General features: G+C 39.7%; 1 protein-coding gene across 8 annotated transcripts in view; it reads right to left on the bottom strand.

Moving 5' to 3' along the window:
• Positions 1 to 9,484: 9,484 nt before the first annotated feature.
• ZDHHC14 (zDHHC palmitoyltransferase 14) overlaps positions 9,485 to 27,619 on the bottom strand; it is a 113,127-nt gene continuing 94,992 nt past the window's right edge. For 6 of the 8 annotated variants that reach the window (XM_075203377.1, XM_075203374.1, XM_075203372.1 and 3 more), the window contains 5 exons: positions 20,826 to 20,874; positions 20,169 to 20,271; positions 19,091 to 19,200; positions 18,146 to 18,248; positions 14,957 to 16,113 (listed from right to left, as the gene is read on the bottom strand). In XM_075203377.1, coding sequence (XP_075059478.1) covers positions 15,712 to 16,113; positions 18,146 to 18,248; positions 19,091 to 19,200; positions 20,169 to 20,271; positions 20,826 to 20,874 — 767 coding nt within the window. In that variant the 3' untranslated portion in view covers positions 14,957 to 15,711. Of the gene's footprint in view, positions 9,783 to 14,956; positions 16,114 to 18,145; positions 18,249 to 19,090; positions 19,201 to 20,168; positions 20,272 to 20,825; positions 20,875 to 27,619 lie in introns of those variants that run through there. The other 2 variants (XM_075203379.1, XM_075203376.1) reach the window with 2 other exon arrangements.

Here is a 27,619-nt window from a genome sequence, read left to right on the forward strand (position 1 = left end):
GGCCTGTCTAGGGTTTAAACGCTTGGCTGACTGTATATATTGCAAGTTCTTGTGGTCGGTAATGACAGAGATCTGATGCGAAGCACCCTCCAACCAATGCCGCCACTCCTCGAAGGCCCACTTGATTGCCAATAGTTCTCTATTACCGACGTCGTAGTTGGCTTCTGCTGAAGAGAACTGACGGGAGAAATAGGCACATGGGTGTAGATGATTAGTATGAGGATCCTTCTGTGATAGAATGGCGCCGGCCCCGACGTCCGAGGCATCGACCTCTAGAACAAATGCTTTAGCTGGATCTGGATGTTTAAGGACCTCAGCTGAGATAAAGGCCTTTTTCAGACTTTTGAATGAGGCTACTGCTTGAGACGACCAATTAGTTGGGTCCATTCCTTTACGGGTCAAAGCCACAATGGGAGCCACAATGTCAGCGAAGTTGTGAATGAACCTTCGATAATAATTGGAGAAGCCCAGAAACCTCTGTACCGCCTTTAGATTGTTGGGTTGTACCCAATCCACAATAGCCTGGACCTTTGTTGAATCCATAGAAAATCCCTCAGAAGAGATTACGTAACCTAAAAAGGATACCTTCTGCACCTCAAACTCACACTTTTCCAACTTGGCGTAGAGATGGTTTTCCCGCAATTTTTGTAAGACTTGTTTGACGTGAGTCTGATGTGCGAGTAAAGATTTGGAATAGATGAGGATATCATCTAAATAGACGACCACAAACCCACCCAGGAAGTCTCGGAGGACCTCGTTGATCAAGTCCTGGAACACTGCAGGCGCATTGCTGAGGCCAAACGGCATGACCAGATACTCGTAGTGGCCAGAGTGCGTATTGAACGCCGTCTTCCACTCATCTTCTTCTTTGATACGGATGAGATTATATGCTCCGCGAAGGTCGATTTTAGTGAAGACAGTAGCCCCTCTTAGCTGATCAAACAATACCGAGATGAGCGGAAGGGGATAGGTGTTCTTGACTGTGATATGATTCAATCCCCGGTAGTCAATACAAGGTCTTAACCCTCCGTCCTTTTTTGATACAAAGAAGCATCCTGCTCCTACGGGAGACTTAGATGGCCTGATGAAGCCTCTCTCCAGGTTTTCGTCGATATACTCCTGCATGGATTTTGTTTCTGGAGCAGAAAGGGAATACAAACGCCCCTTAGGTAACTTGGAACCAGGAATAAGTTCGATGGCACAGTCAAAGTCACGATGTGGCGGTAAGGTATCAGCAGCCTTCTTGGAGAACACGTCCCAGAATTCATGATACTGTGAGGGAAGCCGCTCCTGAATAGGCTGAATCATACGCAGAGACAGTGACAAACAAGACTGTGTACAATAAGTACTCCACTTGACAATCTCTCCTTTTACCCAGTCTATGACAGGGTTATGACAGGAAAGCCATGGGTGGCCCAAGATCATAGGAACCGACAAACAATCGATCAGGAAGAAGGTGATTGACTCAGAATGGAGAGCTCCGATCTTCAACTGTAGTGGCGGGGTCTCCCAGGAAATCTTGCCACCAGGCAACGGACCTCCGTCTAAGCCACAGACAGTAATGGCAGAGTTGAGTTTTACCATCGGAATTCCGGCAGAGCGGGCAAACCCAATATCAAGGAAGATGCCTGCAGCTCCGCTATCAATGAAGGCCGACAGGTCCACAGAGCGAGCCCGGAAGGTGAGCTGTGCAGGGATTAATACAGCATTTTTCGGGGAGATAATTTGCAGACCTAGGTGAACCTTCCCCTCATTCCCTAGGCATGGTCTTTTCCCGACTTATTTGGGCAAGAACGGGAGAAGTGGCCTTTTATGCCACAGTAGAGACATAGATCTTGCGAATGTCTCCTGTCTCTCGCTTCAGAAGAGAGACGATATGCTCCTAATTGCATAGGCTCCTCACCATCCTGGGAAACAGGAACGAAGGCGGATGGAGGTGATGATGTTTCCTTTTCAGTTTTCCGCTCCTTATATCTCCTGTCAATTTTAATGGAGAGGTGCATCAGATCCTCCAGAGAACTAGGAGACGGGTATTGCACCAAAGAATCTTTAATCTGTTCAGATAGGCCGAGACGGAACTGACTTCGTAAGGCAGGGTCGTTCCATCCACTATCAGGTGACCATCTACGGAATTCAGCGCAGTATTCTTCTGCCGACCGTCGGCCTTGTTTCAAGGACCGTAGATGAGCTTCCGCGGAGGCCACTCGATCCGGGTCATCATACAGTAGACCCAGTGCCTCGAAGAAGGAGTCTACGGACTGCATGGCCGGACTGGTCTGCGGCAAAGAAAACGCCCAGGACTGGGGGTCACCCTGTAGAAGGGAAATAATAATCCCAACTCTTTGCTGCTCTGAACCGGAGGAGCGGGGTCTCATCCGAAAATAGAGCTTGCAGCTCTCCCTGAAGTTCCGAAACAGGGTTCTATTTCCGGAGAACCGATCTGGTAAGTTCATTTTGGGTTCACAGATGGGACCTGGAGTCGGTTGTGAAGCTTTTGTGGCTTCTTCTTGAACAGACATACGCTCAGCCAATCCCTGCATCATCTGATACAAGGACTCAACGTGGCCTGCTAGGGTTTGTGCCGGAGACGGTGTGGATCCACTTGTATCCATTCTAACCTTGTCTCCGTGAGTGGGCCGGTTATAATGTTAGGAACCCCTCCAGCCGGCACAACACAACCCGGAATCTACTCTGCCAGTCAGGTGTTCACTGGAGCCCCTGATGGTGGGGACAGACTGGGCCGCAGACTGACAGAGGGTCGTGAAGTGCGTACCAGCTGGGGAGAACCCAGGCAAGAGGAGTCAGGTCCACCCAGAGGTCAAGGGCCAGCAGCAGACAACAGTATCGATGAACAAGCTGAGGTCAGGGGTCACAGGCAAATAGCAGAACGGGTAAACAGGCCAGAGATCAGGGTCACAGGAAACACGAGCAAGGTCCAAATCAAAGCCATGGGTCATACACGGGGAGTCAAACAGAGATATCAGGATACAGGACAGGAACTAGCAGGTTAGCAGACTGGAACACAGGAGCTATAACCGGCAATGAGGCAGCAGACCTCATTGCCTTAAATACCCAGCTGAACCAATCACAGGTTGAACACACTCCTGCAGGTAAATAAGCAGTCACTAACAGAGCCAATCAGGGCTTGCCCCTGGCCTGCACAGTTGCAGGCTAATGCCTGTAATTGCCTCCTATTGCCGGGACGCAGCTCTGAAGCGTCTACTGGTTGCCCCACAACGGCCGGGTTATGGCCGGAAATGACGTGCCGGTCGTCATGGCGACGGCCGGGACGCGGGTGAGTGAGTCGCGGCGGCTGGGCACCGCCGTGGCTCGTAACACACGGGAGATTTTGTTGAGACAATGTTGAGTGATTTACAGACACAATGTAAGGTGTCTAACGAGAGTACTCTGATTTATAAGAGAAGCAGTGTTGCTTTCAAATGGCTGAATGCCTGGAACCAAGATTACAGATTGAATGTTTGTAAACCCGGAAAACATATTCGTGTCATTCAAGGGGGCTGTACTAGGTGATGATGAGAAAGGCTTTGAACGCCCAGGTCTCGTCACTTTGACATTCCCTGTTTGTGAGATTAGGGACTGCCCCTTTGAGGAAATCATGGCATGGAAAGCATAGCGTCACAATTAAGCTTTTAGCAGCTGTTCACTGCACAAAAATGTTTACTGGTTACCTGATAACGGTGTACTGATACTGACAAGCATTATAGTTACTGTAATTCCTAGTGAATAAATGTTAATCTCTATGCAAAAGTTTTTTTTTTATTCACAGGTCTCCAGCTGCAAAGACCCTTTAGGCAACCCAGATTGCATTGATCCAACTTCCAATGAATAGAAGTTTGCAATATGTTTTGGTCTACAGCCACAACAAACATAAGTATAAACTAATGAAGGATTTAAAGAACGTAGACTCTGCTGAGTAATGATTACCTTGTTTTGAAAAGAGATATTAGAGTTTATGGGCTATTCGCATAGCAAATGCATGAACTAGGTGGTTTTTCTGTATGTTGTAGAAGGTGAGAAGGTATGTTTTTAAAGAGAAAAGGAGAAATGGACTAACATAGCTGAATATGAAATAGTGTTTGGGTTTTTTTTGTTTTTTTTTAACCAAATTTTATATCAGATGGTTTGAAATAAAGTAATGCAATGTAATGTCAAATTATGGTAGATAAAGGTTTTTATTTTTTATCCTCGTAATAGTTTTGAGTCAATCAGTGTTGTAAAGACATTCACTGCCCTTATTTACTGTGCTATAATCATCATATACTGTAAATACCTTTTTGTATCATGAGTATGTTAATGCATTGATGGGAATTTAATGTTTGTACATAAATGAAAAAAGCCTTGACTTTAAGAGCTATTATCTGTGCTCCTGCAATAGCACTTCTGGATTATAGCAAGCCATTTATACTCTCCTCTGAGCAGAGCCAAATGTTTAACCAATTTTAAGCTGAAGTAACTTCAGCGCCAGCACTGACTTTGCCAGATTATGACAAGTCTTTCACATTATTTTGTTATAAAGTAAGTGCACACACACAAGAAGTACTGACACAGATACATGGTCGCAAGCTAAGGTCACTTGCATACTACTCTGCACAATTAAACCCAGTCATACGAGCAATGGCTGCAGCGGCCATAGTGTTTGGAAAAAGTACAGATATTGTGCCAGGGCACCCAGTAACCCTAATGGTGCCACATGCGGTAACAGAAATTTTAAATCAAGCACAAACAAAACACTTCTCAGCAGACAGACTAAGTAGCACTGCTAACTCCCTGTAATGTTACACTTAAGTGGTGCAAAATGTTGAATCCTGCTGCCTTATTGCAGCAAGTTTCAAAAGATGGGAGAATTACCTGTATATATCGGGGTTCCTATACGGATTTGGGGGAATCCCATCCCAGCTTGAACAGGAAGAAAAAATGCAAACACAAATTTTTTCTGAATATGATTGTGTAGAACTAATGAGACAAGGATCTTTGGTTTTATCTGACATAGACCGCTTCCAAATGCAGACATTTTACGCTACCACATAAATGGTGTTTCTCATATAGGGTGTGCTGTAACCACACACACAGAAATAGTGATTCAACAGACTCTACCGAGTCACATGTCAGCGCAAGAAGCTCAAGTAACACTTGCATGCATATATGCAAAAGGACAAAGAGTAAACATTTACATTGATTCAAGTTATGCGTTTTTAAGTGCGCATGATTATGGCCCTATATAAAAAAAAGTAGGGCCTTATAGATACAGCAAGTAAACCAGTCAACATGCTGAACATATCAGGGCACTGTTCACCACATTCCAGCTGCCCTCCAAACTCAGTGATGAAGATGAAGACACACACAAAGACACTACCCCCCGAAGCTAAGGGAAATAGACTGGAAGACCAGGCCGCACGAGAAGCCGCCATAGCCCCAGTAGCCCAAGGGGAGTCTATTTACATGGTGACCCCCTGACCCCAAATTTGACCGTACCACACTCCAACTTATGCAGAGACAAGCAACAGAGAATAAGGAAAATACTTGGGCAAAACATGGAGCACTAGAAGTGCAAGGAGAGTGTTGTAAAGTTCAGCGTTTGTGTCTGCCAAAAGAACTTTATCCCATAATGGCCAATATAGCACACGAGAAAGTGCATCTGGGGAAAGATGCTATGGTTGTACTCAGGCGCGGGCTGGCAGATTTCAGCCCCATCGCGTGTCATGTGATGCGGCCGCCTGTGCGCTGACGCGGCCTCATCCCATGGCATCCCTTCCGGCCGGCCCTAACAGCAGTGCGACTGAGCGGCCTGGGGGACCGATGCCCCCCGGCCCAGCCCTCCCCTGGTTGTACTCACTAACAGGTTATGGATAGCACCAGGGTTTGTCCAAGCAGCACAGGTGTTAGTGGCAGGATGCTTAATCTGTGCATAGAATAACCCGGGTATCCCTATAAGAGGATACAGATAGACTTTATACAACTTCCCAAATGCTCGGGCTTTGAGAATGTGCTAGTCATTGTCAACTTCTTTAGTCACTGGCTGGAGGCATGACTGTATAGGAAAGCAAATGCTAAAGCAGTAGCCAAGAAACTTACGAGTGAGGTAATCTGCTGATATGGGGTACCAGAGGTCATTGAAAGTGACAGAGGGATATACTTTACAGTGCAGGCATTCCAGGAACTGTTAAAAGACATGAGAATCATATCTGCCCTTCACACACCTCACAGACCCCAAAGTTCGGGATGTGTGGAGCGCCTTTATGGTACTCTGAAATTGAAAATGCAGAATATAATGGCTGAAACAGGCCTGCCATGGATCTCATGTTTACCTATGGCCCTGCACGGCGTAAGAAGCACCAAATCAGATACTGTTTGGCACAGCACACAGAACAGGTTGTTACTTTCCATAGCAACTACAGCATGTACATGGTAATTAGTTGTTTCTATAATAAAGCAACGTAGTTCAACAAACTAAAATACATGGTCAAGTGATTTCTTCCATTCCAGGCCCTAATTTTGATGCAGGTACCCATAAACTGCAACCAGGGGACTGGGTGGTCGTTAAAAAGCACGTCAGGAAGAGTCTTGAAACCAGATATGAGAGTCCTTTCCAGGTCTTATTGACGACTCCCATGGTAGTGGAAGTACAGGGAAATGACACCTGAATACACGCATCCCATTGCAAAATCTTCAGACAAGGGGAGTCTGAGTAAAATGTATTTTACAAGTTTTTTTAAAGGTCCAAGGGAGACCAGAGAGTGGTGTTCATTGATATTAGCAGGAGGAATATTTATTGCACATTATGTTCCTTTGCTGTAGATGTGTAATAGTCTAGAAAGAAAAGCTAGGTGTGGAAGAACCAGACTCATGCCAATAGTAATGTAGAGATCATTATACATATTGAGAAAAATTCTAATATGAAAGTTTAACCCAACCAAACAAAGAAAAAAGCAACTCATGACTGTAGGGGTTTACACCCAATACAGAAATGTATTTGTGAGTATTGTGGCCCAACACATTATTACATTTACACAAGACAATATGTTAATAGTGGACTACCTGACCCTAAATATTCAAATTGAAGCCCAGGGGTGCACCTTTTTAACTAATGACACAGATGATCCAGAGAAAATAATTAATGAACACTTTCAAAAAAAATTAAGACATGAAATATAAATTTTTAAAGGAGTACACTGGAGATGCTTATCTAGGATAGTTTTCATGGCTGTACCTGGCCGATTGGTTCAAGGGTATAGGAGGATGGTTATCAGGTTTTATACATGTTGTACTTCAAGGACTGTTACTAATCCTATATATATATATATATATATATATATATATATATATATATATATATATATATATATATATATATATAAAACGGATGGTGTGGCTTATTAGCAAGTGTATTAAAGCTAAGTGTTTCTCTTCCAGATAAATTAAAGTTACCACATCTGTTTTAACCGCTGTACTGTACACCCCCATCTAATGAGTGTGAACCTTGTGGAATTCTCAGTACTACTGCCTGTTGTGATTAGTGCAGAAACCAAGAACCTTTTCCTTGGAATCCACTTTGTCGTTACTGAAGCCTATCCTTATGAAGATATACAGCACAATGGACAATCCCTTATATTGTGAAATAAATGACATATAACACTTGCCGAGTGCACTGTGTATTTTCACCCTCCCTTTCCTTTTTTCCTTCCCTAAAAAAAATCCATAGTTAAAAGACAAAAAGGAAGCACAAGAGGCCCCAGAGCCTCTCATGTTCACGGATATATGTGAAGATCTGACATCAGGACATGTAGCGGGTGCAAGACGGTTGTCGACTCATTGACCATCTATCAGCTAGAAAAGGGATCATGGACTTGCTATTGGTGGGGGATGGGTTGTTCCATGTATTCAGTTTAAGGCATCCCTATTCATATGCTCTGCTAGAAGGGTGTATGTGTATAAGTACCCATTAAAAGCGACAGCAAGAATGTGATTTCCCATGGCTGACACCATCTTGTTGCCTTATAGACATTTTGTTCTGTTATAGCTTAAAGACAGATTAGATGCACCTGTTTTGTAGGAGCAATTCATTATTTGCAAAACTAATGAGAGAATGTACTAACATCTGTGTAAAGGGAGCATGAGTGGTTAAAACCTTTTGGGGCGTAGTTTTCTGCAATCCGTGATTTTTGCTATATTGATAGGGACCTGTAACTAATAAAGCATCGTTTATTGTACACTCAAACCATGCAGTGTATTTAATTCTCTCCAGCTGATGAGCTCATAACTGATAAACTGACACTTACAGGTGAACAATCCGATTTAGATTTGACACTTGGAAATGAGGGGTATTCTAGTATTACATTAATAGACTTTAATAGCAATCTTATAAACTTTTACTAAGTTAGCATGTTACAAACGGACTTATGAATTGATGTACCACTAAATGTGAATAGCCAAAGGTGTTAAAACAGCCCAATATGCATTGAGGTAGTGCTACCAATTTATCAATCTCCTCCCCATTTCTTTTTTCCCCCCAAGCTTATAAAGAACAGGATAATACCAGACCACTGATCTTTGTAGAAAGATTTTACCAAAGCGTAATAGGGAACAGGGATGATGAAAAATGTAGGGAGGATTCTTTACTTTCCCCCATACACACTTTGGAGACTGATTATCACATAGCTATCATTGACCTTTACAATAAGATGCCATTTTACCAAAGTACACCTCTCAAAATATGGAGAATAAGTGTGATAAAAAAAACAAAAATTAGATATATGCCTGTGTGCACAGTCCTTGTAAAAGATATACAGAAGCAGAGAATAGCTTTCCTACACCCAGCCCCTGCCATTGTTCCTGTTCCCACCGTATAACTGTACACTACTTTTCCCAACATGTGTAATCACATGCTTATGGCACAAGGTTTTAACAAAAGTACAATTCCGTACTTCATTTAAAAGTGTCTCATTGGAAGCTGCCATATGGTGTGTGAATCTCTGTACCATCACTGACTTGCAATGGTAGACTGTTCTGGATAGAAAAATGTACCCTATGGTTAACTTATGTTTTACCTATTCACGTATAATTTAAAAAACAAAAACACACTACAATTCACTACCAGACAGATTAAAATACAACACTGTACCCATTTAATACCAATATTGTTGAAACCATTTATGACTGAACTGCATATGGTTGTTTACCATGCAATTAGAGAAGGAACATTTGTGGGTATTAAATCTGCCATTTAGTAAGAAATCAAATTTGTATTTTAGAACGGGATTGTTACAACAGCCTATTGCTTCCCAATTTAACATGATCGGAAACGTTTATAAAAGCAAAAACAGGCCCTGGATGTTTTAAAGTCTACATACTCCATGTCTACGTGAGAAAAGAAAATACCCCTGACTGGTGTTACGCTAGCTTTGGCATCATGTTTGTGCTGTGCACTATTTGCATGTTTCTCAGTTACAATTACAGTACAAGACAGTTGCCACAAAAAGTCATTTTATTCTTCTGAAGCTTCGAAATCATAATTACAAATGAATAAATCAGAAATAAACCTGATCTTGAGATACATTATTCTATATACAAGAGATGGAGGAGTGCATTGGCATCTTATAATACAACAGGAGCTGTAGACATTTTCCAGCATGTCCGCTACCAACTGAGTAGAATTGGTCATCACAATTAGTTTGGTCACTTGTTGGAAAGCCACATGTTTATTCCACAGCATCAGTCATTGTTTAATTATGTTCCACCAGCACAGGTGTCTCCTGGATCTGGCCCTGAAAAATGTACCATTTCACAGAACAGGGTTACTTAAGATTTTGAAAATAAAACACCAATAAAATAACTGCATATTTTGAGAAATAACTGATCAAGCTTTCTCCTTTATTAGGCTAAACAATGCATCTTTATTCTACTTTCAACTGAGCAAGTGGATATATGACACACACAAAGTATGTCTTTTCGTTACGCATATATGTGGCACTTATCAGACAAATACATCTCTGATTGTATTAATAGTTAATGGAGGACCATGATCAAAAGTTAATGTGGAAAAAGCGCAATGTTTTGTTTTTCAAAATACATTAAAACATTTTATTTAAATAACAATTTTAAGCTACCTGCTCATACTATGTGATGGATTTGATTTGGTGTATACAGGCAATGGTTGAGATAGTTATGTTGTTTCTTTATTACCCGCACAATAAATTTTAAAAAAATCCATCTAAAGCTTATTTGAAAAGAATTAGAGTGGACAAGAGATTATTTACTTATGGTTATCCATAAACAGCATCAACCAAAACCTGAATGTGTTGTAAACACTTTACAATATGTTAAATCAATAATAAAAAAAAATATAAAAATGTATGTATATATCTCTCTATATACACACATGTATACACTGATCTGAATATGCATCTTGCTCATTAACTTTAGTGTGTCTAGCAGTCCACTGTGGAGCCCTAAATGTCCATGACATTGCTACTGTGCTCGATGAGCAAGTCTCAAGAATTTACAGCACCTCACGTTCGTTCCTCTTATATGCCTGTACAATATAGACTCTGATCTACCTCAAGATGATCTGTTTAGATAGGGAATATCCTTTCTGGGGTCCTGTTGGAATCAGCTGTTCCATGTTCTAGATTACTCAAAGTCCAATGTGTGTAAATTTCTCTCAGAAATATATCAACAACCCAATGATCCTGAACAAAATCTGTATAGCTTTCTATATAATCTTCAATTCTGCCACCCACAGGATTTAATGAGGGCTGAAACAAGCCATAGTGATTGCGGGGTATTTTGACCTGGCCTTAAAGTTTGAATGCTCAAATGGGGCCGTCTGGGTGTATTGGCAACACTGTCTAGTGCAGTGTTGGCTAACCTGTGACACTCCAGTTGTTGTGAAACTACAAGTCCCAACATTCTTTGCCTATATATAGCCGCTTATTGCTGGAAGGTTATACTGGGACTTGTACTTTCACAACACCTGGAGTGTCACAGGTTAGCAAACACTGGCCTAGTGTATTGTCCATCAGGTTTGTAGCTCCTTTCATCTTTGTTGGCCAGATGAAAAGACAAGATCAATGTTGGTCAAAATTAACAGAAATGGAAAATTTTAAAACTTGCGGCATACTATTATATTTACCCCCAGCTTCTGCATCATAGCGTCTAGCTGGTCACCAAATGGCAATAAACATTCAAAGTGTAACCTAGTTAAACTGCCTATGGAATCAACCAGGGTGCTCTTTTAGCTAATGCTACAGAATCCATAGCACTGGCTGAAAAGACAATGGTATCCAACAATGTCCTACAAAGAAATTCTATTTCTCTCTGCATAAGCTCAATGGTCTTGAGAAAATACTGTCTATCAATTATCTCTTGAACATGTGTGTGAAGAGCCTAGCTGCAGTCTGAGCACTATAGCCATGACCACACTTGATTTAAAAGTAGAAATACAAAGTTTCTTATATTAAAAACATTTCATCTTCCGATCCATTTGATCCCCCTCGAAGGACTGCCTTCTTCCGAAGGTATTATGGTATTAGCCGACAGACTGGCTATTGCTGCATACATCTTTTAACGCTTCAATCCTAAAAGGATATGTGCTCCAATTTTCTAAGGTTAGATTGAGGTTTCTCTGTCTTGAACCCATTCCTTAGGAATCAAGATCTTTACTACCCGATGTACAGTAAAAACTCTGGCTTTTTATATGCAAACTAGAAACCAGTTACAGACTGCATCTCACAAGAATTATTTAAAAATTTGTCCCATTTCTTTCCCCCCTTACAGGTCCTTACTGGAATATTTCATGTACGAGTTAAATAATGCAGATATGGGAATTAAACACTTCCAGACCTTCACATGTTATGAAAGGACCGTGCTGCACTGTTTTTTCTTTTATATTTGAATACTGATAAAATATATACACAAATAAACATTTGATTTATACAAATACATTTCATAAATAAAAAAAAACACCACAAAAACCCCAATGTATAATTAGTAGACTGGAAATAAAAACAATGCATTAACAAATACTAAACACATCACCATATGATTCAAGCCTGTTGCAAAGTAAGGCTTCTGTCAGGTTGCTGTAGTTTGATTTTCAATGTGCATAAGATTGCATTTATATTACGGTCAAGAAAAAATTCGAGCAGGATAAAGTTTCAGAGCATCTTCATGACAAAATGAAAATTTATGTTATCATTGATGGCTGAAGTGAAGTCTATGGCATCTGCAGAGGAGAGATATGGACACCTGTACCCTCTAAACTGTATTTGCTATAATATTCCACTTACATTTTTCCTTTAGTTTTAAAGACATCATTTTAAGGGATTTTAACTTACCTTGTGAATAATATACAGCTTGAAATTTCTACCAGTAGTTATGGACACCCATGTAAATAAGCAGCATTTAATATGTAAATATATCTACATTTATGTACTTGCATTTATACTAAGGGACAATCCTACACATATCAAAAGGTTTGCACCATTATTAGATAAAATCAAACACCAGCACAAAGACTAAAGAAAATAATGTTTGAATCATACTTGCCAACTCTCCCAGAATGTCCGGGAGACTCCCGAAATTCGGGTCGGTCTCACGGACTCCCAGGAGAGCTGGCAAATCGCCCGCATTCTGCTAGTGTTTTCCCAAAATGACGAGATTAGCGGCGAATTGCGTCATTTTAGCCCCGCCCCCCGCGTCAAAATCCCATTTTCGTTGCGGTTCGGCGTCGCGCATGGGTCACAATGACGCAATTCGCCACGCCCTCCAGTCAAGCCCATCTCCCGGAAAGGACTTTGCAAAAGTAGGTAAGTATGGTTTGAATGCCAAGTCCTTTCCAGGAGATGGGCATGACTGGAAGGCGGGAGGGGGCGGGGCGTGGAGAATTGCGTCATTTTGCCCCGTCCCCTCGCCGCAACTAAAATGTGATTTTGTCGCGGGGGCGGGACTAAAATGACGCAATTCTTCCTGCCCCCTCCCGTCCTCCAGTCACGCCCATCTCCCGGAAAGGACTTCGCAAAAGTAGGTAAGTATGGTTTGAATGCTATGTAGCAATGTGCTCAAAGAGGCATGTAGGATTTCATTAATACCCACAAACACAAGTTTAAAGTATTTAATTAATTTGATCTGAGATCTGTGGACCATGAACAGCAAACTCTTGTTGAATGCTTTTCATGTCATGGGTGGAAGTACAGTGCAAGTAAAATTTGCTCAAGAAAAGACATTGCAGCTCAGAAAGTGGAAGCATAAGAGAATACAAGTACAAAACTTATAAATGTTTTTTTTAAAAAAACAAAACATAAAAATTTACATTGATTTGTAAACGGTACACAGTGCTCCTCAAGGCATACATAAAACAGAAACATATAGGAGACAAAATAAATGCAGACATGGAAAAGGTAGCGAGAGCACTTACAATCTAATGGATTATAGTGAAAGTCACCAATACATTACATATATCCCTATGTGAAAAAAACCATTGTGTTCAGTTATCAGCCATTTAGGCTCCGAGTGGCTCGCTTTAACGTCACCTGGCTAAGATGAACAAAATGGGAACTTTAGCTTCAGTCATCATCAAATAGCCTCACAAGACCCTGTGCTCCCCCACCCTCAAAAAAAAAAAAAAAAAAGGAGAAAAAGGCAAAATCGACACTGACCTCAACTAAAAGAACAATCTGCTGAAAAGTTAGGAAAGTAATGTTATAGATAGAATTTTTTTTTTTCTGGATGTAAATTAATCAGAAATTTGTGAACACAATTGTCATGAGGGAGGGGAAGACACACATATCAAAGTTCTAGAGTGCACAGAATCAAACGCGTTCTCAATTAAGCATAACCACATAGCAAATACAGAAATTAAATGTCATCAGTTATCCAGAATGCTTGGGACTTTAGGGTAAAACCCCCATTACCTATGAATCCTTAATTTGGTGTACTAGGTTTCTTGTAAAATAGGACCTTGGTACATACCTACACAGCCTAATTTATTAATATCCTTATTAGTTCCCCAGTGCTCCTCATAGTACCTTTACTATGTACCACAGATGTGACTTGGTGGTCACATCTGTGGGGAGGACAAAATTATCTACAAATTTTCACTTTTTTCCCCATTCAGGTTTTTGGGAATTTTCTGGGTAACTGGTACTTGGCTAAGATCTCATACCTGTTTTTAGTTCTAACAAGTTAAATTTTGTATCTATGTTTCTGATAGCTACTCATAGCTCTTTCTACATAGAACACACAAGAGTTTAGGCTTAGTGACTATTCTGCAAGTTCCTTTTTTGGAATTTGTTCCTCAGAATGTCATATTTTGTGATCCCTGATTAAACCATAATTGAATATTGCGTAATGTGATGTGGTATGGCAACATGTGATCATTAAAAAAGGAACAGACAATTCATAGAAAATAGTGTTTAATAATTCTGTAAACTATAGGGAAAAAAAAAAAAAAAAAAAAGATAGTCTTAAAATTTTGCTTATGCATGACAGCGACATTAGTTAACCGCACTATAGAAACTGAAATGGCGAAAGAACAGCCTGTCCTTTTCCCAGATACTTTGCTATTGCGTCATGTCATGAAATAGACACAAAGGGATATATATGTATTGACAAGTCTTGCTATACATGTAGGGGTCAACTGTTAAAAATAAATTGGGACATCCAGAAAAATCCACTGTTCTATAGCAACACAAAACCTTTACTACTAATACTATGCTGTAAAAAAACAAACTAGAAAAAAAACCTAAAATGTCTCCTTTGTACAAATAAAAAATAAATTTTTATTACGTTTTAAATTTGATGTAACTTTGTAAAACTGAACACTTTCAACTCAATGTAGTACAGTAGAGTTGAAAATATTTTCAAAGCACTGCAAGTGAAATAAAAGTACATATTTGATGAACTATAAGACAGTCACCAGTTATTGATAGTCAGAGACTAATAAGGAAAAAAATTAACTTTATTTGATGTCTTGGCACATGTTTGAGAAGAAAGTGTAATGGCATTAAACTATACCATATCCAAGCACAAGTTATTAAATTATGCATTGTCATTTAGCAACATCAGTTGTCCAAATCAGGAAAATAGGAGATACAAAGTAACAAAAATGGTGTTCCTTGCTTTTATGGTGCTTATTGTTTAAGTAAACGCAAACTTACAAAAAAAATAAATCCCCAAGAAAGCATGTATTTCCATACACCAATATAAAACTTTTGCGCAATATCCTCGAGAAAGGGGTACAATTGACTACTCTCTCAAGTGAATATTTCAGAGCAGAGATTAGGTTGTACCTGTTTAGCATGTAACAGAAATCATGCCTTGGTGATTGACCTAAATTAGAACAATGTCCCATAGTTTCAATATTGTTTCACTATTCACTACTAGGCAGATTCCAAAAGTCCAAAGTGTGCACAGGAATATCGGGAAACTGTATCCAGAATAAATTGTATATCCTGCTCTGTTTACAAAACTCCAATTGATTCACAGGTTATTGAAGCCATTTTTCAAAATCAAACTAATGAAAATCCATATTTGTTGGAATGAGGCAGTCTAAAGCATTTATGAAAGAAAACCAGCAAAAAATTATTTAACCAAATAATCAAAGTTTCTGCCCTCAGATTTATCATCACACAGTACAAGCTTATCACAGGGTTTGACAGATGTGCCTTGTAAATGATGGAACAGTTTCACAGGTAGTCAAACAGAGCTGAGCTTTACAAGACCACATACTGAATCTTCATGCAGAGAGTCTTGGCTGACAAGGTTCAGGACATGCATGGTATGACTATGAGTTACCGGATTGTTTGTTGGCAACATTCTTGGTGGTGATGGCGCTTCATCTGGTGTTAGGAATTGATGGTTTCCAATGTCGTCTTTTAAAGGTAGAATGTCCGTTAAAGCGGTTTCTGAATTAAGATTTGGAATTGAAGATGGTGGTGTTGGCTGCCCAAGTGCCAAAGAAGCACACGGTGCGCTTATGGTTGTCTTTCCAGGCAATGGTGGCTCATCAGTAATTATTGTTGGCTCTGTCTGCAGAAGCGGTGTGGCTGCAGCCTGCAAAACGAATTTGGTGCTCTGAATGCACTGGTCTTGATCACACTGTAGAACGGAAGGGTATGGAGGAATACAAGTATAAAAACAAAGGGAATTCCAATAAAAATATTTTAAATATGAATAGAAGTGAAGGTTGTTGAACGAAAAATAAAGCAGCATGAAGAGAAAATACAGAAGAGTTAGCAGTATTCTTCATAGAATGTAAACAGTGGTTCTCAAATCAGTGCATAGAATCTCTAACCATATGTTTAAATCAATCAAAAGTTGTGTTGCAGAGATGTTTCGAATTGTGACATTACAGACCAGATAGATGTTCTAGGGAACTGTATTAAGAACCACTAATCTTAATCTACACAAATAACTATGTAGACCTCTCAGCGAAAGAAATGAGCATGAATAAAATAAAATATTAAACCAGAACAAAATCATCTTCAGTCACGATATATACAGTGATTTATACCAGATTTATATTTAACAATTGCATATTCTTTATAACATATCTAGAGAAGCTATAGAAAATAAATGTGCACATTTTCACAATTTTTCGTATCACAGGCAAAGGGAAATTGCAAACTAACCTGAAGTACAAATATATTTGTGTATTGCCAGAAAAATGTACAGCTTTCATTACTCATTCAAAGGTTTAAGAGCAACATAAGCTTTCAGGGCATTAAATTAATACTAACTACATCTTGTAATGTACTATAGTAGTAAATATATGTATACATTTTAAATACTACAAGGTGGCAACTAATCATCATATGTTGGGACAGCAAGTAAATTCAGTCAGATGACAATTACCACAGTTGGACAATGGCTTTTTAAACTGCTACTGAGCCCTGTCCAATGTAGAAGATTTATGCATGCATATAGTCACATCTGAAAGATTGGACCTACAAGGAGCAAATCGGCCAGTGTTTAACCAGCTTGAAGGTGGTGTCAATATACAAAAAACAGTGCATTTAGGACGGCCACTTAGGGTTAATGGTTAACTAGTGCCTAATTGATTGGGAAGGCTGAAAAATTCACCCTGAGGACGACTGCATCTGAAAATGTATTTGGTCATCGTCTTACCATAATAACCGTGCCCTGCAGGTCTGACCGATGAAAAGACCAGTTCTTTTTTAGTTGTTTGCCCATATATAGACAAGGCTGTGGGGTCAAGTGGCCAAATCAGCCTGTGTATGGTGACATTTAGACTGTAGGGGGATAGGATATCCAAACTAAATTATCTTAAATTTAGCATATAGCCAATCACTTTATTCCTGCAATTTAAATGAAATACTGAAAACCCTATACTAAACCAAGCCCACTTTGAAAACCACTGATTTCGGAATTAAAAAGAGAAATTACTTAAATTTGACTTGGGCGCTAAAATGTCTCATTATCAAATATGCTATGCTGTATAACCCTGCTATGTTTGCTTTATTTTTTACATGCCAGTAGTTAAGGGCATGTATTGTAAATTTATCAAATGTACTCCATAAAAGGTTATTTTAATTTGCCAGTTTCACTGAAATGCTATTAAAAATGGTTTCCATTTCTGTTTACCCAAGTAAAATTCTGAGCAATGACTGGCTATTTAAATACAGGACTAATCTTTACATATATGATCCAGTCTGCTTTTCAGTCGATGGACCCTGGAACTTGTGGTAAATCCTCAAGAGGCGAGTGGACAAACAAAAACCCACAAATTCTGACAAACTGCACCCATTGATTAGGCAAGAATGGGCGGCCAGTCAGTCACTCTGTGGCCCAGAACTTGATTGACAGCATGCCAGGGCAAATTGCAGGGGTCTTCAAAATGAAGGGTCAACACTACAAATATTGACTCTCTGCATAAACTGAATGTAATTGTCAATACAAGCCTTTGACACTTATGAAATGCTTGTAGTTTTACTTCAGTATACCATAGCAACATCTGACAAAAAACAAAAAAAGGTCTAAAAACAGTGAAGCAGCACTTTGTGAAAAACAAAATTTATGTCATTCTCAAAACTTTTGGCCATGACTGTAATACACATTATATGCAACCATCACTAGATAGATATAATGGGAAAGGTAAAGTCTATCTTACCATATTGCTCTGAGATTGAGTAGAACCATACAAAGTCAACCCATTTGATGGTGCGACTGACTGTGCCATTTCAGCTTGTACAATTCCTCTGCGGTCAATTAAGCTTAAAAACAAAAGAAAAAACAGGCAATCGGATTAAACTATGTAAGCAAAAAAAAAAAAAATTTGGCCTAAATTATTAACATCCAGTGATTCTTTTACAGACAATTGCTTGCCGATAGTGACTGCAGGTTATACAGTCATGGACAAATGTTAATTGTGTATTTGTTTGATAAGGACAGAGCAGACCCATGCCTTTATTCACTCAGTTCCAGCCCATGCCAGCATCTCCCCAGTGAACACTGCTTTCATCATGGCAATCAGTTACTCCATAGCATGCTAACCCCATGCAACCTCATTGCTTCCACACAAAGTACTTTCACCGACACACGCTTTAGCTAGCCATGTTGCCAACCAAGGCCGTATTTATCTGTTAAACACTAACAAGCAATGTAAATTAAACCACGTTATTTATTATATTTACCTATATGCCTTGCTCAGTAAATAGAATGTCTCTGGAGTGTGGGAGGAAGCCAGAACACCCAGATGGAACCCAAGCAAACACGGGGAGAACATACAAAATCTAAAGGGCTCTGGTTAGAATCTAACCACTGTCACCCAAAACTTCTTTATCTGTTCCATCAAGGTATGGTGATATTATATTAGACTGTAAATGACTCAAAAAAAATCTGGCATATTTGCTACTGTATTTTGTTTTCTAAAGCTGCAGGCAGTAAAAAGCAGTTACAATAGTCTACACATCTTTGCACTTTTCCAGCAGATCAATGGCTAGCAAGTTTCACACTTGGGGAAAGTACGTGCATCAATTGAAATGTACTCATAACTACAATCTGCATTATAATATCGCCAAGTCCCTGGTACAGCATGTAGTTTCAAAAGCCTTACCTTGGGTTTAATGGGCCACAAAGGGCAGTGCAGCAGTTAGTGATGATATTGCCATAGCTATATGGATTATAGTTTTCTTTTCCTCTTTTACTTGACCAGGAACCTTTAATCTGCAATAGTGATAAAATGTTAAAATAAATCTATTATTTCTAAGCATTATTGGGGGGAGGAAATACACAGTCCATAATAAAAGGCATGCTAGTTCTGTTAAGGTTATGCCACAAATGTTTCATTGTGGACTTCGTTTTTGTTCATGATTACCACAAAATAATAATGGATTACAGTGATATTTGTAGTCAATGGCTGCTAGGGTCTACCAATGTGGCCAGGTCACTAACATGATGCAGAGCTGCCCTATAATTTGTTAAAATGCATGCGTTTTTGGTTTGCTAAACCTGATCAGACAACTCTACTAGAATTCCAAAGTCTGTTTTGTGCATCGGAGATAAAACGCCATGCATTTTATGTTCGTTTCCAAATTCATGGTATAAAACAAAAAAGGGGTAATTGCCAAACACTGAAAAATGAGCCAAAAACCCTGAAGACGCTACTTCCAGATTTGTTGCTCCTATTTTACATACAATTGCATCTGTTTTAATGGAGTTGCCATCGTCTTACATAAAGAAAAGTGTAGACTGAGAAATGGGCAACTTTTTGCTCAATATTACGATAGGTGTAATAGGTGATATATATATATTACATATTCAGCTGTATAAAACAGACACTGCATTGGGCAATGACAGCATTCAAGACTGCCAAGGTTTATTTGATATATTTTGGTCTACTCAAGTACACTTTACATATAGATTAATTTACGTTAATGTGCTTCCTATACAAAGTTTGAATAGTTAAAAAAAAAAACCTGTTAGCTGTATGACCCATAAATGTTGGTCAAATGAGAGACATGCAAGAAGAGTATGCTCGTATCAAGTGTGAAAATGTGCAATGGGGCATGCACTTTTATATGTACTGTGTGGGTAAATGAATGCTACTTTTTTAAATTGACTCCAAATATCAGCGAGTAGGAAAATTCTTTGAACAGTCTTGATCCACTTAATTGAGGCATACAGTGACTTACATCTTCATTGGTGGTTTGATTTGAACTGATCAAATACGTATGGAACCCTGACAGGCCAACAATAGACCAGACAGAGAAGAAACACACCACAACTTCCAGAACAGTGATAGCAAAGTCAAGGATAGATACTCTACAGTGCCGAAATATTACTCACTATTACTCTGAACATCATGATCAAATAAAAAAAAAAATAGTTTATTATAAAATGCACACAAGAGAAAACGTATTTGGCTTAAAAGAAAAATATAAAAGGAAAAATTAGGTAACTAGGCGTGAAATGCAAAGTCTTCAAATCTCCTGCAAGAGAAACTACAAATATTGCCAAGGAAACTTAGCATAACATATGTCAGGCCTGTAAAACATGGGGCATGTGGGCATACATACTTAAATACACACATTTCCTTTATGGATGTTTATAATAATCAATCTCCAAGGAAGCTCCCAACCTCCACAATTTTATGAGATTTCAGCAGGACAAATATTTTTAATTTTAAAAGCAATAACTAGAAATAAAGTATAGAGCAAGGAATGCATTTCCCCACAATCTTTAGTCTTATTAGGCTGGGTTTCTAATATTGACTTCTGAACTACTTTTCTTCAGACATCCTGTATTGAATTTGTATGCAACAAAACAGAAGACACATATTAAAAGGATATCTTGCTGGACTGTCCTTTAAGGCATTAAGAAATCCCATTTGTTGAGAGCCTAAAAATTACAAAAACAGAAATAAAAACCATTAGCAAGAACAGAAAAAAAACCAACAAACCACACAGCCTAAGAGTACTTTTATTGTTAAATTATTAATCTACTCTGGGGGAAAAAAAAGTTATAATAGCAAGTAAAAACAGGGACTCTAAAATGCAGCTGTCTCTCGAACTCGCTTGTTTCATTAGAGGTACTGGAGGCAAGAAAATAATGTATATTAAAGCAGAGAAATTTATTTTGTATCCTGAATGAGTGAAAAAACAATTCAAAATCAAGAGTAACTTTTCATTTCACTTTGTGCATGTGACCCCATGGCTTTCAGACAGCCCCTTGAAAACATAATCATTTAAAAGACAGCTACACATCACAAATAACTGAGGGCTACAGGGGTAGCGCCACATGTGTAATTTATGGTAAAGGGTCAGCACAGTGGCCTAGTGGTTAGCACTTCTGCATCACAGCACTGGGGTCATGAGTTAAATTCCCGACCATGGCCTTAGCTGTGTGGAGTTTGTATGTTCTCCCCGTGTTTGCATGGGTTTCCTCTGCATGCTCCGGTTTCCTCCCACACTCCAAAAAATACAAACATACTGGTAAGTTAATTGGCTGCTATCAAAATTGACCCTAGTCTCTCCTTCGCTGTCTGTCTGTCTCCCTCTCTGTCTGTGTGTGAGTGTGTGTGTGTGTGTTAGGGAATTTAGACTAAGCTCCAATGAAGCAGTGAATGAGTTATCTGTACAGTGCCGCAGAATTAGTGGCACTGTATAAATAACTGATGATGAAAGTTACCTCTAAATCCTGCATGTCAATTAGGCATTTGAAAAAAAACAAACCATCAGTAAAATCAAGCAGGTCACCATTATTAGTTTGTTTTTTTAACTAAAAGCTGTTAAAACAACTTTTTTAATCAAACAAAACAATCCAAAAAGGGTTAAACAAGTGCAAAAAATAATGAAATGTACCAGACTTTTTTAATGCACATCAGAAAAAGTACTTCTGTATGATTTGGAAATCTGTGACTACATCTTCCAGATTTGTTGTATGAGCAAAGCAGGTTACAGTCAAGTCCATAAATATTGGGACATCTACACAATTCTCATATTTTTGGCTCTGTACACCACCACAATGGATTTGAAATTAAACAAACAAGATGTGCTTTAACTGCAGACTTTCAGCTTTCATTTGAGGGTATTCACATCCAAATCAGGTGAACGGTGTAGGAATTACAACGGTTTCTATATGTGCCTCTCACTTTTTAAGGGACCAAAAGTAATGGGACAAACTAAACAATCCTACATCAAACTTTCACTTTTTAATACTTTGTTGCAAATCCTTTGCAGTCAATTACAGCCTGAAGTCTGGAACGCCTAGACATCACCAGACGCTGGGTTTCATTCCTGGTGATGCTCTGCCAGGCCTAGACTGCAAATGTCTTCAGTTCCTGCTTGTTCTTGGGGCATTTTCCCTTCAGTTTTGTCTTCATCAAGTGAAATGCATGCTCAATCGGATTCAGATCAGGTGATTGACTTGGCCATTGCATAACATTCCACTTTTTAGCCTTAAAAAACTCTTTGGTTGCTTTTGCAGTATGCTTCGGGTCATTGTTCATCTGCACTGTGAAGCGCCGTCCAATGAGTTCTGAAGCATTTGACTGAATTCTGAAGGGTTTCGGGCAATATAATCTGCTCATATTCATCCTGCTGCTTTTGTCAGCAGTCACATCATCAATAAATACAAAAGAACCAGTTCCATTGGCAGCCATACATGCCCACGCCATGACACTACCACCACCATGCTTCACTGATGAGGTGGTATGTTTTGGATCATGAGCAATTCCTTTCCTTCTCCATACGCTTCTCTTCCCATCACTCTGGTACAAGTTGATCTTTGTCTCATCTGTCCATAGGATGTTGTTCCAGAACTGTAATGGCTTTTTTAGATGTTGTTTGGCAAACTCTAATCTGGTCTTCCTGTTTTTGTGGCTCACAAATGGTTTACATCTTGTGGTGAACCCTCTATATTCACTCTTGTGAAGTCTTCTCTTGATTGTTGACTTTGACACATATACACCTACCTCCTGGAGAGTGTTCTTGATTTGGCCAACTGTTGTGAAGGGGGTTTTCTTCACCAGGGAAAAAATTCTTCTGTCATCCACTACAGTTGTTTTCCGTGGTCTTCCGGGTCTTTTGGTGTTGGTGAGCTCTACCGATGCATTCTTTCTTTTTAAGAATGTTCCAAACAGTTGATTTGGCCACACCTAATGTTTTTTCTATCTCTCTGATGGGTTTGTTTTGATTTTTCAGCCTAATGATGGCTTGCTTCATGGATAGTGACAGCTCTTTGGATCTCATATTGAGAGTCGACAGCTACAGATTCCAAATGCAAATGTCACACCTAGAATTAACTCCAGACCTTTTACCGGCTTAATTTATGATGAAATAACGAGGGAATAGCCCACACATGTCCATGAAATTGCTTTTGAGTCGATTGTCACATTACTTTTGGTCCCTTAAAAAGTAGGAGGCACATATAGAAACCGTTGTAATTTCTACACCGTTCATCTGATTTGGATTTCAAATTAAAGCTGAAAGTCTGCAGTTAAAGCACATATTGTTAGTTTCATTTTATATCCATTGTGGTGGTGTATAGAGCCCAAAATATGAGAATTGTCTTGATGTCCCAATATTTATGGACTTCACTGTATCATCTGGAGTACTAACACTGAGTTTTTTATACAGACATGACAAAACTATAAACCCATTCTATGAGTTCATGCGCATTTGCATTACAACTTTTTGGACACTGCTTGTTCTACTTTAGTACAGTCAGTATGTGTCCACACTGAAAAGAGTGCATTCTGTACATACCCACTTATGATTAACATGAGCAATTTAAATCAGCGCTGTGCTATATTTTTCACATATAAATGTACCAAAAACAAATAAAAGTTCCAATTGGATTACAACAGAACAAATGAAAATTACTTAAAATAAATGTGCTGAGTGTGTTAGGAAAAATTATTTATTTTTTAAAGGTGTTGATGCCTCCGAAGCAAAGTGGGGCAGTACAGGCAATTACAACAGAAAATACATTGGTGAATAGACAAACAGTATGTTACAGACATAGTTAGAAGGTGATTGAAACACAATTATAAGGTTATAAAATAGCAAGCCATATTATAGGAGGATTTTCAAATTATATAAACATGCGAGAAGTAATCAGAGTTAGAGATCACAAAATAAGAGATCCATAGTTACAGTATTTATAATTAGCAGGATTAAATCAATGAGACAATGAAACCTGGCAATGCCACACACAGGGAAACCACCCTCCCCTACATTTGGAAAGGAGGGTCATCAGCAATGATTCAAGTTCATACCAAGATGTTGATGAGAAGCAGTGGTATATCTGTGATTTCAGGTCAGATTGAAGGGAATTACTGTAGCTCTCCCACATGTCAATAAAAATGTCCTGACTCGATTCTTGCAAGCATGGCCTCCAACTTGTATCTAAAATAGCTTATCCTTGAAAAGGCTGAATGGTGGAACCCCTGATTGTGACCACACCTACAAAATGTTTTTTTCTGGCCACCAGGAGGAGTCGCTTACCACCCCTCAACACTTGTTGACCTTGACGTTGTTTATTTATGTTCATTATGCACACTGTCCCTATGGGAGTCCTGATATGCACCTTAATGTGGCAATCAGAAATGTGGGCCAATTGGGAGGCCACTTTACACTATACTCACCCTCAGCAACTCCTTCGCCTATCCATCAAGAATTTGGACCAATTGGGAGGCTATCTTACGGCAACCAATCAGAACAGGGATCCTCCCCTTGGGCGCCTTTAAAGAGATGCCCCTTTTTCTAGGTCCACACTTCCCTGAAGAAGCTATTACTAGCCATCCACCTCGAGTCTTGGACTTATACAACCGAGGACAACTGAGGAGTGATACCAGCATCTTCGTCGCATGCGCGTCATTCGGACTCCGGCGCGACTCTGTTCTAATCACAGGACCTAGGCACAGTTTACACAAGGGGGCATTTCACTGGAAAATGGAGCAACGCTGTTTAGCCCGTCCAGGGTAAGTCTGCCGTTTATTACGCAAGACTCCATTCTTTCTGTCTTTTGGACTCCTATCCTCCCTCTGCAATATTGCCATTTGTCCGGTTTGATACGGCTCACACCGGAGCACTTTGTTTACTTGTGTAGGACCTGGATCCCTTTGGGAACTTTCAAAGCAGTTCAAACAGCTGTTTGAAAAGTTCAACAAAAATGTCCCAGAGACTGACCCTTTTACCACAGGATCATTGTACTGAAACTTTGGACTCTGCATACTCAGCTACCTATAACCAAGAAGTTAACTGTCAGAGTTTCCATATACTTTCATCTATACATTTGCATCTATGTATGCATGTCATTTTATATGTATTTCTACGCATGTTGGTTATATGTACACGTGTTTAAAGAATTTACTCATTTGTGCACCCAGATTATGTTTTATATATGTACACCTGTATAAGAGACTTATCAATCTGTGTACTTGTATCAAGGTTTCAACCTATTATATATGTCTATGATTTTTGATACCTAAACAATAAAAGGTTTAATATCCATAGAATCACGACAATTCCACTTTTTGAGCGCCATGGGGACATCCCACTTTTTGCTAGACTGGAGAAACCTCTAACTATGCTGGTAACAAAATGTGCCTGAAAATATTCAAAAGGGAATCTCTACACTGCTTGTGCATGCATAAGAAAGCGCTTACCAGAGGTATTCCAACAAGCATGCTATTGTGGTGAATCCTCTTTCCACGCAATGAACGGGTAGAATGAGGAGCTCACCTTGAAATCAGGGTTCAATAAGAGTGATTGAAATATAGATCTACGAGAATTCAAATGAGTTTTGAGTCTTAGGATGTGCCAAACCTTGCTTGTGGTCCACAGAAGACTGTTGCCTTTTATGTCTTAGGGTATTTCCTGGTCATGCAGGTGGATAAAAGATATGATATATATTTGAGAGGAATCCACTATCTAAAGAACGGTTTGTGTATATTTCTGTCTCGTGTAGGCAATCTCGGAGGTGTCCGAAAAGGCCTGAACAGTTGTAGAGAGTAATATTCGTAAAATTAATCCCACCATTGGGTTTTGATTGCTGGAGCCTGACCAAACCAATCCTTGTTCGTTTGTGGTCCCATATAAAGTTTCTGTAGAGTACAGGCAGGAGTTTGGTATCATTTTGAGTGAGGAGAAGCGGTAAGCATTGTATGGGATACACGAGCTGTGAGAAGGAGATCATTTTGCTCAAAAGTACCCTCCCTAAGTAGGAGAGCTGGAAACAACGCCACCATACCACCTCCTTAGCGACAGAGGAGATAATATTGGAACTATTCAACTGGTATAAAGAAGAGGGATTCTAAATAATTTGAACACATAAGTAGGTGAAGCTTTTTTCCCCCACAGCAAGTGCGGATGGACAGTAAGTCCCTAGCCTAAGATACATAGCAGTGGATTTCTCAGAGTTAATGGAGAGTCCTGATATGGATCCAAATTCTTCTATTTTGTTTAGTATCAAATGTAGAGAGGAAGACAAGTAGCGCTAAATGTCATTAGCAAAGGCAGGGGACCTTTATTTTGTGGTGTCCGTCCCGAAGACCTTGGAATTCTTGTGTTTGCTGTTCAACTTATCTCTGGACCCTTTACTATGTATCTTACAACAGAGGGCAAAGGTTGCAGCCCACAGCCCAGGGGTACGAGAAAGAGCTCATTTGGCTTGTAGATGCATAAGCGGCTTCTTCACCAGTTTTTATTTCCGTGCTGTGAAGCAGCATCCGTAGGTTTGCTTTTAAACTGACTACATGTGTTGTGCAAAATAAAGCTTATCAAAGGATTTTAAAAAGCATGTTAGAATACTCCTTGCTCAGGCAAAAAAAAAAAAGCAACACCCCAACGCTATATATAGTAAAAATAATAAAGGTAGCAGAGACTGCAGAGATGCACATTGTGCTATTGGAGAAGTGTGATGTAAATTGTATATGCTAAAATATAATCCAACGTTGGGAGGAGGTCAGAGAGGGGATTGCCAAGAGCTCAATATCCACACTTATTAAAGAAACTGCATACAAGCTGTACTATAGGTGGTACTATACCCAAGATAAGTTGTCTAGAATGATTCCCACTGCTACTCCGAGCGGTTGGCGGGAATGTGGCCAGAGAGGCACAATGCTACATTTATGGTGGACTTGCCCCCGTATAATCCCTTATTGAATCATCATCATCATTTATTTATATAGCGCCACTAATTCCACAGCGCTGTACAGAGAACTCATTCACATCAGTCCCTGCCCCATTGGAGCTTACAGTCTAGATTCCCTAATATAGACACACACTCACACACAGAAACAGACAGACAGGGAGACAGACAGAGAGGGAGAGACTAGGGTCAATTTTGATAGCAGCCAATTAACCTACCAGTATGTTTTTGGAGTGTGGGAGGAAACCGGAACACCCGGAGGAAACCCACGCAAACACAGTGAGAACATACAAACTCCACACAGATAAGGCCATGGTCGGGAATCGAACTCATGACCCCATTGCTGTGATGCAGGAGTGCTAACCACTAGGCCACTGTGCTGCCCCACGGTCCTTGCACTTATTAACTCTGTATCTGAACAACAGATACCTAAGGATCCCTGGTCGTTCCTTCTCTCTCACCCTATTCCTGATGAGACCGCCCCTTTTAA

This window comes from Mixophyes fleayi, chromosome 3 (assembly GCF_038048845.1).
Source record: "Mixophyes fleayi isolate aMixFle1 chromosome 3, aMixFle1.hap1, whole genome shotgun sequence".
NCBI classification, from domain to species: Eukaryota; Metazoa; Chordata; class Amphibia; order Anura; family Limnodynastidae; genus Mixophyes; species Mixophyes fleayi.